This window comes from Columba livia, chromosome 5, assembly GCF_036013475.1.
Source record: "Columba livia isolate bColLiv1 breed racing homer chromosome 5, bColLiv1.pat.W.v2, whole genome shotgun sequence".
Taxonomy (NCBI): Eukaryota; Metazoa; Chordata; class Aves; order Columbiformes; family Columbidae; genus Columba; species Columba livia.
In genome coordinates, this window is record NC_088606.1 from 7,771,981 (window position 1) to 7,788,580 (window position 16,600).

The 16,600-nt window shown below is 42.2% G+C and overlaps 1 protein-coding gene across 3 annotated transcripts in view; it reads right to left on the bottom strand.

Annotated features, from left to right (window-relative positions):
- PPP2R5E (protein phosphatase 2 regulatory subunit B'epsilon) overlaps positions 1-8,332 on the bottom strand; it is a 79,217-nt gene extending 70,885 nt beyond the window's left edge. The window contains exons 1-2 of one of the 3 annotated variants that reach the window (XM_065063255.1): positions 7,760-8,332; positions 4,811-4,974 (exon numbers count right to left, since the gene is read on the bottom strand). In XM_065063255.1, coding sequence (XP_064919327.1) covers positions 4,811-4,967 — 157 coding nt within the window. In that variant the 5' untranslated portion in view covers positions 4,968-4,974; positions 7,760-8,332. The remainder of the gene's footprint in view (positions 1-4,810; positions 4,975-7,759) is intronic. The other 2 variants (XM_065063253.1, XM_065063254.1) reach the window with 2 other exon arrangements.
- Between the last annotated feature and the right edge of the window lie 8,268 nt (positions 8,333-16,600).

The window sequence follows — 16,600 nt, forward strand, 5'->3', positions numbered from 1 at the left end:
CAATGCTCTTTTGTTGCCACTACAGCAATTCTTTAATGCCATGGAAACTATCTGATAAATGTACTAGAGGCTCAATAAATTTCATAATATTGAGGTAGAAAAGCAATTGGTATTGTTGACAGAGAACTTCTGTTCTGCGTGTCTATTTTAAGGCAGAAAAATTATCTAAAAATAAAAATCATACTTTGGACTGGTTTCAATCAAAATATACAGGAGTTTTAGAAAATCTGAAAGTGAACTACACTAATTGTATGAGATCATTGGAAAATGTTCGAAAATGATGGGGAAAAAAAACAGGCACACCTTGAAATTACAAAAATGTGATACATGGATTTAAAATTTAACAATCTTACTTTTGGATGGTTTGCTTTACCTAACATGTATTTTTAATGAGGGTGAAGGGGGATGGGAGGAATACTGTGAATTACATGCAGGTTTTCTGTCCGGTTTCTCAAGATGCTAAACATGTATTCATAAAGCATATGATTTGCTTTATCATCTATATGTATGTCTTCATCCTCTGGACACTCCACTACTACAGATACCAGCAGAAATACAAGGGAACTCCCCTTTCCCCTTTTACAGGTAATACTGAAATTGCTCTGTTTTCATGTGTCCACTGCTAAAATATGGTCTCTAACATCACCAACCTGTCTCTAGATACTTCTACGTAAAAAGAGTCTCTATACAAAATGAAAGTAAAATAAGCCTCTAATAAATAATACACCTACCCAATGCACACACAATATTATCTTCCTCTACGGAACAAGCGTTATTTAAGGCATGGCACAAACTGGGTTAACAAACTTGGGCTGGGTTTAGGTCAGGGTTCCACAGAGGTAGAACTACTCATTCCCAGAAAAGGGCCCTTCCCCAGGACTGCTCTGCCACAAACCGGTTATTGGGGGGAGCTGCCAGCCTGGATGATACCCATGGCCTCTTTAAAAATAAAGCCAAAATCAAAAGCCATAGTGCACTGCAGGAGACACCAGGCAAGAGCAAGATGTTGAAAAACGTATGTGAGATTGAAACATAAGAGTACACATATTGAAAATGCAAGACAATTGTATCACAACTCCCATATGCACTGCTGATCCCATTCCTCTACACTTGAAAGAAAGGGGAAAAAGCTGGTTTAAAAGTGTTATATTGGACATTAGTCATACTAAAAAAAAGATAACTCCCAATCAGATTTAGTCACAACGCAATAAATAAAAATATAATTAAATTAATAGAAAAGTTAAATGTTCACTGTAGGCAAACAGCAGCTTTTTGGCTTGTGGATTTTGGAAGCCTAAACTCAGCCCAAGAGAGCCTCAGAAGGCACATCTTATTTTCTAAATACATTAAATGTTTGTTTACAAAAAGATACATACACACTTCTGTTAATTAAAAAAAAAAAAAAAGCCAAAAACAACCAACAGTAAAAACTTAATTTCTCCATACTTTTTTTTTTTTTCCTGGAATAAGCAATACTAAAAATTTCAGTTCTTATTACATTTCCTAAATGGTTGGTTATTCTTTAGACTTGTACATCGCATAAAAACATACTGTGTCTTCTATTTCCTGAAACATTTTTATTACCAAATGAACAACAATGACACTGACTTATCTGTTTTTGCAACACAGGCATGTATGTTCACAGAAGGCAACAGCCTGCATTAAACCACTACCAAAACAAGCCATTTCACTAGATCTGACTCTGCCCCTGGGGAAAGGAATGAGAGCAGATAAGATGTGACAGATGTGTAGTCACGTCACTTAATACACTACTGGAAGGTGCTCAAATCATTATAATGACAGACATAGTATAAAAACTTGCAAAGAATGGACTAAGCATTTATCTAGTTTTCTGCATACATGATTCGTGTCATCAAAAAGATACTGAAGTCCACAAAAGTGCTATTCGAGAGAAGACAGTATGCAAATGTCAATATGCCATATAGTTATTAACAACAACAACAAAAAAGGGGGGCACAGCATCTATGTATCTGTCAACAAAGCCCCTTCACTGTGAATATGAAATAAGTCTAAGGTTCAATCTGAGGTCTGTCCTCTAAAACTTTACTGTACTGAAATATTTCTCGAGGGGTTTAATTAATTTGAAATTTAGCCAAAACAAAAATTTTAAATAAACTTAACAACTGTAGATCTCCAAACTGATCCCATTTTTCTGAGACTTTAAAAAGTTATTTTGCTGAAATCTCTGTTGTTGTTTGAAAGACACAAACAATAAGGATAAAATTGGAAATAATACGGTTACTGGACTGAAGTAACAGAACTAGTCACTTGTTTGAAGGTAACTGAAAACTTAAGAGTTTAAAAGATTAGGACTTTCAGGCAATTGGCCAATAAAAGTAAGAAAAATGCAGAAGAAAATTGTTCCCTCATCTCTTTCAGGTTTAATAATCCTGAATGTTAAAAATATTAATGTAGGTCAATAATATTTCCAAACAGTAGCATGATTTTTAACTGGTAATGTCCCTTCAGCAGGGACCAACACCACTGCTGTTTAAGAATGTTTCTTGGGCCTAAATCCTGCAAATTAATCTGCACAGGTAGATCCCTGTGCCTCTGGGAATCCGCATTAAGTCAAAGGGGGAAAACTAACTCACAGGATCAGATTCTTAATTTGAAGCTGGACCACTGTAACTCATTATGACACTAATCATAAATGTCTCACCAACACTCTCTGCTCCCCATCTGTTTGTTTTATCTTATTATAGTTTTATATCTCAATCCATGGGACAAGCTGCGGTAGTCAAATTAAGCACCTGCATATGCCTGTGTTTCTGTAAGACCAGGTCCTCAGGCAAAGGCAAGGTTTTTTCTTATGCCTGTGCTCAAGCCTAGTTTATTCCCCGAATGGGACTAAACAATAGAATAATTATAACATAAATGTCTTCATTTTTACAAATACAAATCTCAGTGTTTTCCAGTAATCTAGCCAATTAAACCAAAGGACAAACTCCATTAACCTTCTAAAGTATATTTTTAAAGGAAATAACCTGCCCATCAAAAATGACCTGCAGAAGTATAAAACTGAGCTTTAACATTATTTTAACAGAGCATTTGCTTCTTTATCATACTGTAACAAAACAAAAGGGAAAACTCATAAAATAATACTCATTGTGGGCTACAAAGTCAAATCTACTGGCAACAACAGACCCTAAATTGAGACAAGCTGAACGGGGGGAGCATTCTGGTACAGCACAGAATCATGGAATGGCTTGGGTTGGAAGGGACCTTCCAAGCTCATCCAGTGCCACCCCTGCCATGAGCAGGGACATCTTCACCAGCTCAGGTTGCTCAGAGCCCCGTCCAGCCTGGCCTGGGATGTCTCCAGGGATGGTTCATCCACCACCTCTCTGGCCAACCTGGGCCAGGCTCTCACCACCCTCAGTGTCAAAAATTTCTTATGTCTAGCCTGAATTATCACTCCTGGCCTCCTGCTCTTCTACTCTCCCCTATGCTTCCAAGTCGGTCACTGTCAGGCATGATGCAGTGTGGCAAGATGGACCTTACTCTTGACCATGCATGGCCATTTGTGCATTCTTACAGGTATCCCACATAAACAAGCCCCAAATCCTTTAATGACAACTCCACTAGAACTAATCCCAGAATCTTAGTTTTAATTAAAAGGCATATATGAAGGTGTGCAATTTTTTTTGCAACTTCTCTATTCCTATGAAGAAACAAATTTAAGAACTAAACTAAAGTGCAATTACACATTTATTACATATTTCAGTACTCTGATTAACAAATCTGTCAAACAGGTAGAGGAAGGAATGTTGGAAATATACTTGCCCACAAAGCAAAAATGGGACAGACATAATATTACATCTATTAAACTTGCTATTTTCCAGAATTATCAGCACCAACCATGCTTGTTTTCACTACTTGTAACAAAACAGAAAAACGGCAATGAAAGAAATTCACAAAACCAAATAAACCATTGGAGAATTCAGTGTAAAAGAAACCCTTCTGGAAGACGATTCCCCCTTCCTCATCAGACAGACATAATTCTGCGAGGTGCTTTTGGCCCCTGGATTTGTACTGAAATTCAGTGACAACTGGGATTTAGGGGAAGCATTCAAGATATTACAGAAATATTGGCATCTATTCCAGAGTAGTATGCTGGATCATAATTTTCTTTCCCAAATTAGAGGTTAAATCTGCCAGCAGAAACTCAACCAGAGCTGGGAAACGCAGGCTCTCAAAACAGTAGCGTCTTGCCTAAGACCTGATTGGCACCATCTCTCCTCTTGAGAGGCTGCAGCTCATGGGACCTCTCAATTTCAAAACCCAGGAGAAGGCAGGAGCTTGGAGTCATCCATTCACAAGTGCTACAGGAGAGGGTCCCATCTCCCCACTAATAACTTGCCACATGGCATTCAAAATGGGCTGCATTTGGCACCACTGTCATAGGTTTGCAGATCCACGTGTTACAAGGCAAGGCCCTAAAAACCAGTTTCTCTCTGCCCTTACCAAAATTATTGTTCATCTAGGTCAACTGTTGAAGATTCAGAAACTAACATACTCACACATAGTCTGAGTGCCTTGAAAATTCAAGTCACCGTGCGGGTTAACATCAGCATTTAAAACTTTCAAAAGTATTGCAAACAAGTACCACACCCTCAAGTTACAGATAAAATATTTTGCAGAGCTTAAACACATATATTTCTGGCACGAAACATTTCTCATTGCTGGCAAAATTTCTTTCCAATTTCTGGCAATAGAATACTTTGAGTTTAGAAGTCAGCTGCAGAGTCAAATTGTATTATTAATCAAAAACCATCCTTGATCTTACCTTTTAGCAGAGGCAGGGGAGTTAACTCGATGGGCTTGCCCTGAGACCTAAACTGGGAGGAGCTTTGTGACCTCTTCTGTCTGGCTTTTCTGACGGACTTCCGAGAAAATCCGTCTACTTTATCCACTGATGGAGGAGTAGTTGGTGCTGAGGACATATCCCTACTGAAGGAAAACAAGTGTTACAAACGCATTCCAAATGGGTGCAATGCGTAAAGATTAATCTAAATTTTCCAAATATCTTCCTCTTTCAGCACCACTCTCCTGCTGACACCCCAGCCAGATAGGCTGTTAATAGAGCTAAACCACCAACATATATACAAATTGTATGGAATAAACTTAATGGAACAGTGTAATAGTTCTTCTTGGTCACTTTTTTATCTGTGTATCCCATTTGCCACAAATCCTGCAACAAGAAAAATTCAGACCTAATGCTGGCATCATTACGTCAATAGAACTTCATACACCTGTACATACACTTGACATAGGATTGTAGCCTTAAACCATATGTTCATGGGACAAAGTAATTTCAAGTCATCCTGCAAGGCACCATGCATGCTAAAGAATGGGTATGCAAAAAGCTACAAGTGTGTTTTTTGGCATTAAAGTCATCAATATGCATAGGACAAAAAAAAGAGGAGGGAGAAAAATTCAGTTTATTTGCCACATCTACATAAAAGATTTTACAGAAATATAAGAAAGTACAGCAAAAAGTATTGCTATGCTTCATGATTTCACTAAAACTGACAAAGTTTACCTATTACTTCTTTATTCTCCATTTTAGAAATACTCAGTTATTTTCTTGTGATTCTCCTTACATATAGTTATTCCCCATTCTGGCATTTCTGTAAGAATAGCAGTGTGGCAGCCATAAATGTTCTAAGGGCATAAGCCAGACAAGGTTTGCAGGGAAGAGGCAGAGAGCCAAAAAAGGTTTCTGCAAGCCAAAGTTTGTTTGTTTCCCAACTCTATCAGCTGGTCTAAGAAACAGGCATTGCTTCTTCCTATAACACTTGCCATCGTAATACCGCTGTAGCTGACTCCATACTACTAAGAAATACCAAAAGGAAACAGTTAAACAGTAAATTAATCCACCCAGCGATCGTATTTACCGGCCTTGTCCTGTCTGTTAAAGGCCCATCACATCTTAAGTGAAATACATGAGTAATACTTCAGGGAAACAAGATAAGAGGAATTCAGGCCTACGTATTTCGGGCAGCTCTGTGTACAGTTAACTTCACCAGCGTGTGCACCTCTACGGAAATCAACAGAAGTATCTGCATTAATAACACGATCAGCAACAAGAGCAGCTCTGTTGATTCAGGAAGGCCACACGCTCATGCAGAGTTAAGCATCGGCATAAGCATTTGCAGGATCAGGGTCTTAGAACATGTCCTTGGAAAGCATTACTCATCCTCAATGTCTGTTGACTTTGATTACCAAAGCGACCGGTATGCTAAAAGAAGTTGATTCCACAATATACACAAGACTTTTGACTACTTGTTTTATTTAAATATTTGGTTACTCATCTGCTTCATAAATTATTAAATCCATTAAAACAGCTATTATTTGGGTTTGTCTTTTGTAAGACAAGCTTTAGAAAGTATGACTTATCGCAACAGTGTAAACAAGTTCCAAAAGATAAGAACTGTTTAATAAAAAATTACATATATAGGCCCTAAATCTATCAAAAATGGAACTATAAACTCCACAGCTTCTTCAAGAGAGAGCATGTGCAGCACCCAGAAGCTGCACTGTGCAGCTGGCATTACAATAATGAAAAAATCTTATTCCATCTTTTTGATTTCTCCTGAGGTATTCTTTCACTACCAACTTACGCTTTCTAAATATAATATACTCTAAGCAACATGAACCTGCACCTTAAACTGGGTTGTTTATCATCTGGGGGAAGGAAAAAAAATGCATCACCAGAGCATTCAGGCCCCAGCCAAGATTAATAAATAAAAAAGTCAGATAAACTGAAATAGAATGGCCTGTAGTTTAGCAACCCACTTCTAAGATTTCAACAGTCCACCGAAAACATACAAACATAAAGTTACCTGTTACATAAACCAAATTCTGGAAATACAGGCAAAAATACATTTGTAAAACCTGAATAGGCTGGCCCTATTTTCATCTCATCAAGAAGAATCCCCTCCTCATCACGTGCATCATTAAAGTGTAACCATTTCTGCAGAAACGTTTGCACGCTCTCTCAAAATTAAATTAGCACAAAAAAATAAAATTTAAAAAAAAAAATGGACAGGGACTAAAGTAGATCACTTAAACTGCAGGATCATTGTGTCAGCAAGAAGCTTTACCGACACTTCTCTGCTGTAAATTTAGTAACAGTTTCCCTAACCTGCTTTATAAATTATTAAAATCTAATTCTAATTCAACAAGACTACATCCAGCCTAACAACATTACAGTAAACACTGATCTTTTTTTCATCTCTCCAAATGAACATTCGCTCCCCCGAATACACTATCACGGGGCGGGGGGGGGGGGGGGAGGAAGCAAGAGGTTATTTATTGTGTGCGAGGGGGAACGCTGCAAATCCAAGCCACGGCTTCTCGTTTCTTTCAGCAGGGGATCTGGTTTTATTCTGTATTTTGGTAAACACGAAGCCACGCACATCAGATCTGCTGGTTCCCGGGAGGGGGGGGGCGAGTGGACGTGAAAATACCGACGGATCTCACCGGGGAAGGAGCCAGCGGCTCGCTCCCCGCCCGGGGAAGCCGAGATGTAATTAGCTGCCTCCCGCCTGCTGCTCTCGGCTGTCATTTCCAGAAGGGAGCCGCGGAGCACCGCAGCTGGAACATGTCCTCCCCGCAGCCCCTCACCGCCGCCCGGCCCCCCCCGCCCGCCTCGGCCCGCCCGCGCCTCCTCCCCGCACCGCCGCCGCCTCGCCGCTCCCCCGCCGAGCGACGGAGGGAGGGATGGAGTTACCTTGACCCTCCTGGTAGAGAAGCCGGAGACGGGAGGGAGGCGGCGACGGCCTGAGCCGGGCTTGGCGGAGCGCGGCCGATGCCTGGCGGCGGCGGCCCGAGTGTGATACGCGCCGGGCTCGGTCCGTGCCGCGGCGGCGGCGCAGGAGCCTGTAGGCCTCGGCGGCGTTGGCGGCCTCCCCAGCGCAGGGCGGCGTTGGCGGCGGGTTCAGGAGCGGGCGGCTGCTCGGGCTCCGCTCAGTCCCATGCACTCGGCGCGGCCCCCTGCCTGCGATGGCTGCTGCCGCACTCACATTCCCGGCGGAGCCCTGCGGAGGGGCCCTGAGGAGGTGGGGGGGGACGCGGGGGGAGCCGAGTGCGGGCCGAGCCGAGGGGGAGCGGCGGGCGCGGTGCGGGCGGCCGCGGGGGGCAGGCCGGGCGGGTGGCGCGGCGGTGCTGCGAGGGGAGGGAAGGCCTCTTCCGCCGGCGGCTAGCTCAGGTGACAGGAGGGGTCCCGGTGGGCGTCGGGGTCGCGCTCCGGTTCGCTCCTATTGTCACTCTCAGCGGGCTCCGGCCATGGCACTCACTCACACACACTCACTCACAACCGAGCGTGCTGCCACCGCCCCCCGGCCCGCGGCCCGCCCCCCGCGCCCGCCCACTGGAGCTGCCGCCGGGACGCGCCGCCTCATTGGCGCCCGCCGCCGCCGCCGGGACAGCCGGGAAAGGGGAGCGCTGCCGGGGGAGGAGGTGGAGCCGGGGCCGGTCGGGGCTGCGCGCAGCAGCGGTGGCTGGCGGCTCGTCATCGCCATCGCCTTTCCCGTCCCTCTGCGGGGCGGAGGCGGGCGGGCGAGTGCGCGCCGGCTGCCGCGAGAGTGAGGCCCGTCGGCTGAGGTAAAAAACCCGGCAGTGCTGAGGTAAAACCCCGCAAATACTGAGGTAAAACCCTGCTGATGCCGAGGTAGACTCCCTGTCCCGCCGCAGCGGGGCCCAGCGCCCCCTTCCCGGGGGGGGCAGCGGGCGGGAGGGGCCTCGGGGCCGGCCTGGCTGTGCCCGGGGCCGCCGGGGGGACCGAACCGCTCCGGGCACGGCCCGCGGGTTCCTCACTTTGTAACGAGAGCCCCAAAGTGGCTGACTTAGCGGCGACAGGATTTCTGCAGCCCTGCACACCTTACACATGGGTTGCTTTGGCAGTGTATGATTGCAGTCTGAACCATTTTGCCTTCTTTTGTTTTTAATATATATACGTATCAGCCAGCACGAGTGCTTGGAAATAGTATTTTTAAATATCATAATTCTTGTTTAAATTTATTTACATGATGTACTGGTGGTTATTTTTTGTTTTGTTTTCCCAAAATACTACTATTATGCCTATTATGTTTGAAAATAACATCCACTGTTTCCCCTGTATTTCTGACAGAGAAAAAAAAAAAAAAAGCCTTATATGAGCAGCTCTTCTGTGTTGATATGACCAAGACCTGCTGAGGTACTGTCATTTTTTTAGGAAATGAGTTCAAGGGCAGTTTGAGAGCTGGTTCCTCTGAGGAGTCGGCCATGTCCCCTGTTCGTTCAGGTAGCGAGTGCTTGAACCCTCTGGACATCACTAATCTTACGAAGGATACCTGGGTTTTGTCCCACTCGGTTTACTCTCCAGATATGCAAGTACCCATGTTGGTATAATGGCGGGGATGGGACTGTGACAGACTCGATTTATAGCCAGTTAAGATGTTGTGAAAATTCTTTCAAAATTGCTCATTTTTAGCTGGGTAAGTTCACTGGTCCAGCTCACATTGAGGAACGGGAACACTCTAGTTAAAATAAGACCTCACTGCTACTGAAGTATAACTATAATGGACATTTTTGCCTCTCGTCTATCAGTGTGCGTCTTTCATATCGTAAGAAATATGTCTCCCCTAAATTTTTCTATCTATAGACTAAGCAATTCCACTTCATTTCAATCCTTCCTTGTGTGTCATAGTTTTAAACCTCCCAAGATGCTTGTTTCTTCTCCCAGTGTTGTTTAAAAATCATTTGGTTCTTTCTGGAACTGCAGCACCCAAGACTGGCCACAGTACTACAGTTGAGACCTCAACAACTTCATCATCTGCTGTCCTGCCTGTTACAGATTACATTCCTCTTTACACTGGCCAGTAGGAATATTTCTGAGTCAGTATGATCTATTCACAATTTTGGTGACCTGTTTTACCCCCACATCCGTTTCTGCGGACCTACCAAGCCTGTTATTTCTCCCTCAAGTAGACAGTAACGCTACTTGAGAAATGATTTACTGCAACTGCCCTAATGTTATCCCTTCACTTTATTGCTGGACAGATGGACAACTAAACAGTCAAGTCATCTCTTGAAATAAAATCCAGCATGATTTTAAGTCAGAAAACTGCAGAGTTTGTCATCCTTTGCAAATCAATTGCATTTCTCAGAAGAGTTATATTTAAAAAACAAAACTTAACTAAAATTGAACTGTGCCATAGTTACAGCATGGCTGTATAACTTTAAATTTAGAAGGGAAACTAGTACATATTTGTAAGTTTTTAAACCTTTAAATTCACTTAAGCCATACCAACTAAAATAATCCACATGCAAGCAACGGTTGATAACAGAGAATAGATCGGCAGGGGGTTTATACCAATGGATGCTAAAATTGGGCAAAAACAGCATAACTTGCAGATGCACATTTTGCTTTGTTATATGTACTTAATTCGGCCAATTGTGTTTGTCAGTGACATACTTTAACACTTAGATTTATTTGCTCTCCTGTGTGCTGCTTTTGATCTGGATGGAGCAGTGCAATGAGCAGCTCATGGAGTGATTGCTGGCATACTCTGTAAAAGGGATGTTCTAGCACAGTCTGATGGCCAGACTGGCCTTTTAGGTGCAGCTGAGCATGTCATTTTACATGGTTGTGCTTTGGTCTTCCCAGTATGAAATTAAATCTGTCTTTGTAAAACACTAAAAATCTAAATCTGAAGCATGTGATTCGGGTATTTATTAAAATAACTGCCGTAGAAGGGATAAAAATCAAGACTCCTGTCCAGGACTGCTGTCCTGTGCACACATGGCTTTTCTGCCTTTCATTCTGTCTTTGTTTAATAGCTGTAAGATTAGTCCTTCAGTATAGCTGAACAAACTGGTAAATAAAGTATTCAGCTACTTCATTTCTTATATGAAAAATACATCGTGTGGTATGTTTTGTCTGTTTTGATTGTGTAAAGCATTTTTATGATGTGTTTTACATCAGGTGATGTTTGTATGGTAACAATTCAAAAAAACACAGGTTTTATCAGTCAATAAATAGAAACTTACCTTCTCTTTATCACTTGGCCCACAGAGTTTACAGAGCTGGCTTGCCTTTTATTTCTAGGTTGCTTTCTTCTTTCTACTTTGGTCAGTGTTGTCTCCATCTGTAGGGGGATTTAAGACCGCAACGTAAGATATGAATGTAAAACTGCTAGTATTTCAAAGGGACACTATTACTTGTCCCTCTCCTATTCTCTCTTTAGTCTGTATTTTGCAAAAAAATACTACTTCAAAAATGATTACATGAATTCCAAAGGAAGATGAAGAAGAAGTATGACAGGTATTTTACAGGGAGTTGTATCTGTCTAAATGTATGTATGTGTTTGTATAGATGCAGATATATATAATATCAATTTGCAAGAATAAAAATTGTCATCAGACAAAGTTCATATGGCCAACATATCACATAAAAGTGTGTAGGCATATATATACATAAAATATTCACATGTTCAATACCTGTACGCCTTCCTGAAGACCTACAAGCAATGAGTTCTTTTGGTCAGTGTTCCTCCACTGCTATCAAAGGCAGAAAACAATCCCGTCCTTTTAAAAAGTTACACTGCCTTACTGTCCTACAAAAGGGATTTTTAAAAATACCTTTGAAAGGAATTTTCAGCACCAGCTTGTCACCAGTTAGGCAGTGTCCTTATTACCACCCGAACAGTCAGAACAGCAGTCAAGAGTCCTCCAAAATAGAGATTTTTGTACTAGTGACTCAGATTTGTGCCACTTCATGTTTTTTTGTGTGACTGGAGTTCCACTATAGCCCATCTGTTGAAGCCACCCGGGCAGGAATACGGAGCTCCCATCCACGTTGCAGTTCTGCTCTTTACACAGCAGTTCATCAAACAGGATTGCTACGTAGATACCGCGGTGGAAGTCCTGCTCCGTTAAGTGAGAAACATAAATGGATCTGGCTGGGGCTTGTAAATGTTTGACACAGCCCATCTACCATGTATTTCTCTACAGTAAGGGTCACGTAATGCTCCATAAAGGATCTCCTGTATGTCAAAAGAAGCATTATTGGGGGTACCATGGGATTAGTTCAGACATTCCCTGTTCCAATACCAGTAAGCAAGAAAAGACTCGATCTCCCCGGAGAACTAATTATTCAGACCAGCAGGAAAAAGACCAGAAAGACAAAGTGTTATGGAGGAAGCAGCAGTGCTGTTTGAAGAGGCAAATCAACATGCGAACAAGGCTTTTCTGATACATCTTTTAACAAAAATGAACACAGTGGAATACTGCATCAAAGTAGCTGTCCTGCTCCATCCATTTGATTGAAACAACACAATCGGAGATTTTTTGTTTACTTTTGAATCAAATTCATGTGTAACAAAAAAGAAAAAAAATCGGTTTAGTCTTTTTACCCTGCAGTTGACTTCTGATTCATATGTTTTACATTTTAGGGAGGAATGGTGTGTCCAGCTTTTGGGCCACATTTCTAATCGCAGGACCAAGTTTCTACAATAATAAGCAAGTGCTTGTTACTCATTGCCTTCCGCTCCTCCTTGTACCAGCTCCGCGATAACACTGTCAGTGCCTTCGGGAAGCGAATTCCCGATGTGTGTGTGGGGTAAGCATTTTAGGGTCATGGACACAGCTACCAGAGTGGGAACTAAGTCTCCCTCTCTGTTTAGAGACACTGCGTCATTTGAAGTCTGTTTCTGGAGTCAACATGGCAAGATAAGCAGGAGCTCGCTGGCCTCTGCAGCTGCCCCCTCCTAGCACAGCGCTGCTTTCAGTTATTCCCCAGTCCGCTTTTTTGTTGTGTTTTTGTTGAATCCTTCCCCTCCCCCAGGGTCTTAACTTGCCTTCAGGCCCCGGGCGCTCCTTTAAGCCCATTTTTTTCTGAATATTTTGTTACCTTCTTTGTTCACCTCTGCGCTCTGCAGGCTTCACGGTGCCTTCCTCAGCCAACCTCCTCTCTCCAACCGTCACTCCCCAACTGCCTCCAGAGGTTCCAGCCACCCATGGGGCTGTCTCAGGGGCCCAAAACTGCACCTGGCCTCACAGCGCCTGCCCGGGTGTTACTTTTTCCCCTGTGCCAAAGGAGCACATTCGAATCCCAGGGGAAATGGGGTCTGCTCTGTTTCTTCATTTTGTGATCAAGTCTCTGTGTTTCAGTTATCTCTGCGTTTAATGCGTCGTAAGCCAATGTATACAAGCTTACGATCTCCCCATATAAATCCATCCTCTTCAGATGAGCACCCTCCCCTGTGGCCCAGCTTTCTACATCATCACAAAGAAAATGAGTAAAATACCAGTGGGTGGTGAGAGTGTCCAGCAGTGCATGAACTGCTGCTCTCATGATGCTTCCCACTTCAGTGAAGGACCCACCAGCTCCCTCCCCAGCTTTGTGCCTCTCTCATGGTTAGAGCAGCGGTTGATAAAACACTCGAGATTTTCCCCAAGTACAGAAACCCTGAGGGCAGAGTAGGCTGTGATAGAGGTATCTTGTTCTCTTTGTTGCAGAAGAGAACAAGCAAATATTTGTGTTCATTTTTTTTTCAGCTTGCTTTATCTTCTTTATGTCGTGGTACTGCTTTAACCTATTAGATACTTTCAAATTTTCAAATTCGGGTGAGTGAAAGTGTTCTTCTATAGCTTCTTCTAGAGCTCGATTGTGGCAAGTGAAGGTGTTCTAGAGTCTGTATGAGCTCAGCATTGTAGGGAATGCTTAACATCAGGGGGATTCACAGCACTTAAGTTTAAAATACAAGTCCTGATGGGTTCCAAAGCCTGCGGTACGGAGCTGGGCAGGGGACGGGCTGTACAGGTGCCGAGGGCACTTCCACGAAGCTTTTGAACAACTTGTTAAGAGCCATCGGAAGCAAAGCTACTTGTAAAGAAGCGGCTGTTAGTCGCAGGTCTGAACACAAATCCTCCTGGGAGTCAGCTGCGGGAGCACAAAACAAAGTCCTGACCTCCGCCTTCCCTGGCCGGTGGATCCAGCAGGAAAGATGTTACTGCAGGGAACCACTGGAAGGGAATCTGTATGGATACTGCTGAAAAAGGAACAGTAGGAAAAGAAAGGTTGTAAAAGCATATTCTAAAATCTTCCCGGATCCACTGTCAGGCTCAGACAAATAGGATCATTTCACTAATGGGAAAATTATGTGAATAAGGAGGCTTGTAGTTCTTCCATGACCCTGTACAGGAATTACAGGTACCCTACAAATGACTAGTATGAAAGGACTTCGCATGAGACTGGAACTATGGTTAAAATCCAAAATAAATAAATCCTAGAAAAATACAGAAATTTATTAGATTTACACAGAAAATAGCAAAGAACCATCTAAATTTCCTGACTAAGCAGACCCCACAAAAATAGATAACTGGAAAAAGAACAAAAACTGTTCTTTTGTGCAAGTGCTGGAAGTTTAAAAACTTAGTTGAAGAGATGAGAATGTCTCGCTTTAAAGGAGCACATTGATAGAACTGATTTTTAGGAAACACTGAGGAGGAATGGCATGAAAACCTCCCCAGTCCTTGATGACAAAGACTAGAATGCTAAGTTTAGGAAAGGAAAAGCAAATCTAACAGGAAACATCATTTCACCATTGTACAAATCCATCGTGCATCTTATCTTTAACTCTGTGTAATTTGGTATAGACTGTATTTAGAAAAGATAGTATAGACAAAGTCAGGAAATAGGATGGCTTGGTACCCTTCCCACACAAGGAGAGCGTTAATACACTGGGGTCTTGAGCTTGGAAGAAAAAACTTTAGGCTGAATTCGTAAAGATCTGTGAAGATCTTTGATGGAGCAGAGATGGGTGAATGAGTGACGTTTTCAAAACCGCTTTGTATTATTTGCTCTTGTGTTATTTGGCAAGATGGCACATTACAAGATTTCACATCCTGTTAAAGAGACAAAAGGTATGAACAGGTTCAAATACAACAAAATTTTAAAAACCAGATGCCCAAAAGCAGCAAGGAGGTTGAATTTGCCTTATATTTTAACAGGCTACCATAATTGCAACATACATTACATGTGCAGCACATTAACGAGTTTACGAACTTATTTGCCACTGAATAAAAATGCACCACTAGCAACTTTAAAGATCGGTTTTATAGAGAAGTCTGGACACCAGATTTAGGGTAAGATAACTCAGTAAATACAGAAGAATTTGAGCCAATATAAAATCTGTGATACGTTATGGTAAGATTTGGCCCATTATCGTTACTGAGTGGCTGCTTTGACATGCTATCCAGTCCCCACACTTAGGGAATTTTCAACATTGTCAGGTGGATTCTGGATGAATTTATAGCAAGAATCGATACCGAAGACTTGAATGAGGGAAGATCAAAAATGGAGTTGAGATTTTCCTTTTTAAGAGGATGCAAAGAGGAGATAACCCCATGATTTGCTAAGACACCAAGCAGCACCACCAGACACCTCTGGAAAACTCATTTTAGGCTTTATTTAGTACATTCCAAGAAATTGTGGCTCCCACTTGAGCCATTTCAGCTCAAATACAGATGAAAAATAATCAGATCATATAGACTGTTCGCTCATCTTGAATAAATGAATGTTTAACGGAATCGTGCACTTCTGAGTCATGTTTAGTTCTAATATGTGTCTTTCGAGTTGAGCTCCTGCATTTGAGAAGATTCATCTCTAACTGCAGTTCTTTAAGTGTGCGTCTGTGCTTCATGTGTTGAAGTCCATCAAAAATACGCTGGACAATGAAATGCTAATATTGGAGCTTTTGGTACACAAATGACAAATGAGAGCCCTTCAAACAAGCTCTTCCTTGGAGGTTTGATGTAGAATAATTCTGGTGTCTTGCAGATACTGGGTTTTAATGATGGGCTGTTGGGGCAGTTATTTTAGTCCTGTAATCTTTCTAGAGCTTAGTTCTTGAAGTTTTGTTACCATCTTGTAGCTTAAGTGTGCGGTACTCCTGAGCAACACTATTCAATGCCTGCCTGGGTACCATTTTAAAATGTGATATTTTGTTCTTTTCACTGATTTATACCTGGATCAAATTCATATTATGATCTTAAGTTCCTTTCTTGAAAACACACTGCAGCATTGTTTAGAACCTTAAAATCTTACTTAAGCCACATCCTGGAAAATACGAACATAAATTTTCTCCATCTTGTACATAAAACATCCTTTCTGAGTTACTGAACTTCCTTCCAAAATACACAATTTTGATCCCGAATTTCATTCCTTGATATTCAAACTGTTCTGATCCCGTCAAACGTAATTCCACACCCATCAAAACCCACCTCAGGCCTTTTGCCAATGGGATCCAGCTATTTTGGGGTGGCTGTTATAGGAAATTACACACTACCGTTCCGATACACAACACTGTTGAGATTTTTTAGATAGTTTTTCATAGTTCCTGATATCATTGCACTTAGCAAACTGTTTTGATACATATATGTAAGCAAATTAATTTGCCTCTTGTTCCCTACTATAACTCACTGCTTTGCTTTTAAAAAAATTGACAGAATTATAACAAATATGCATGCCAAAGCTTTTGTATGGTACCATTGCCTATCGTCCCACTTGTGTTGTTTCTTCGAGAGAATT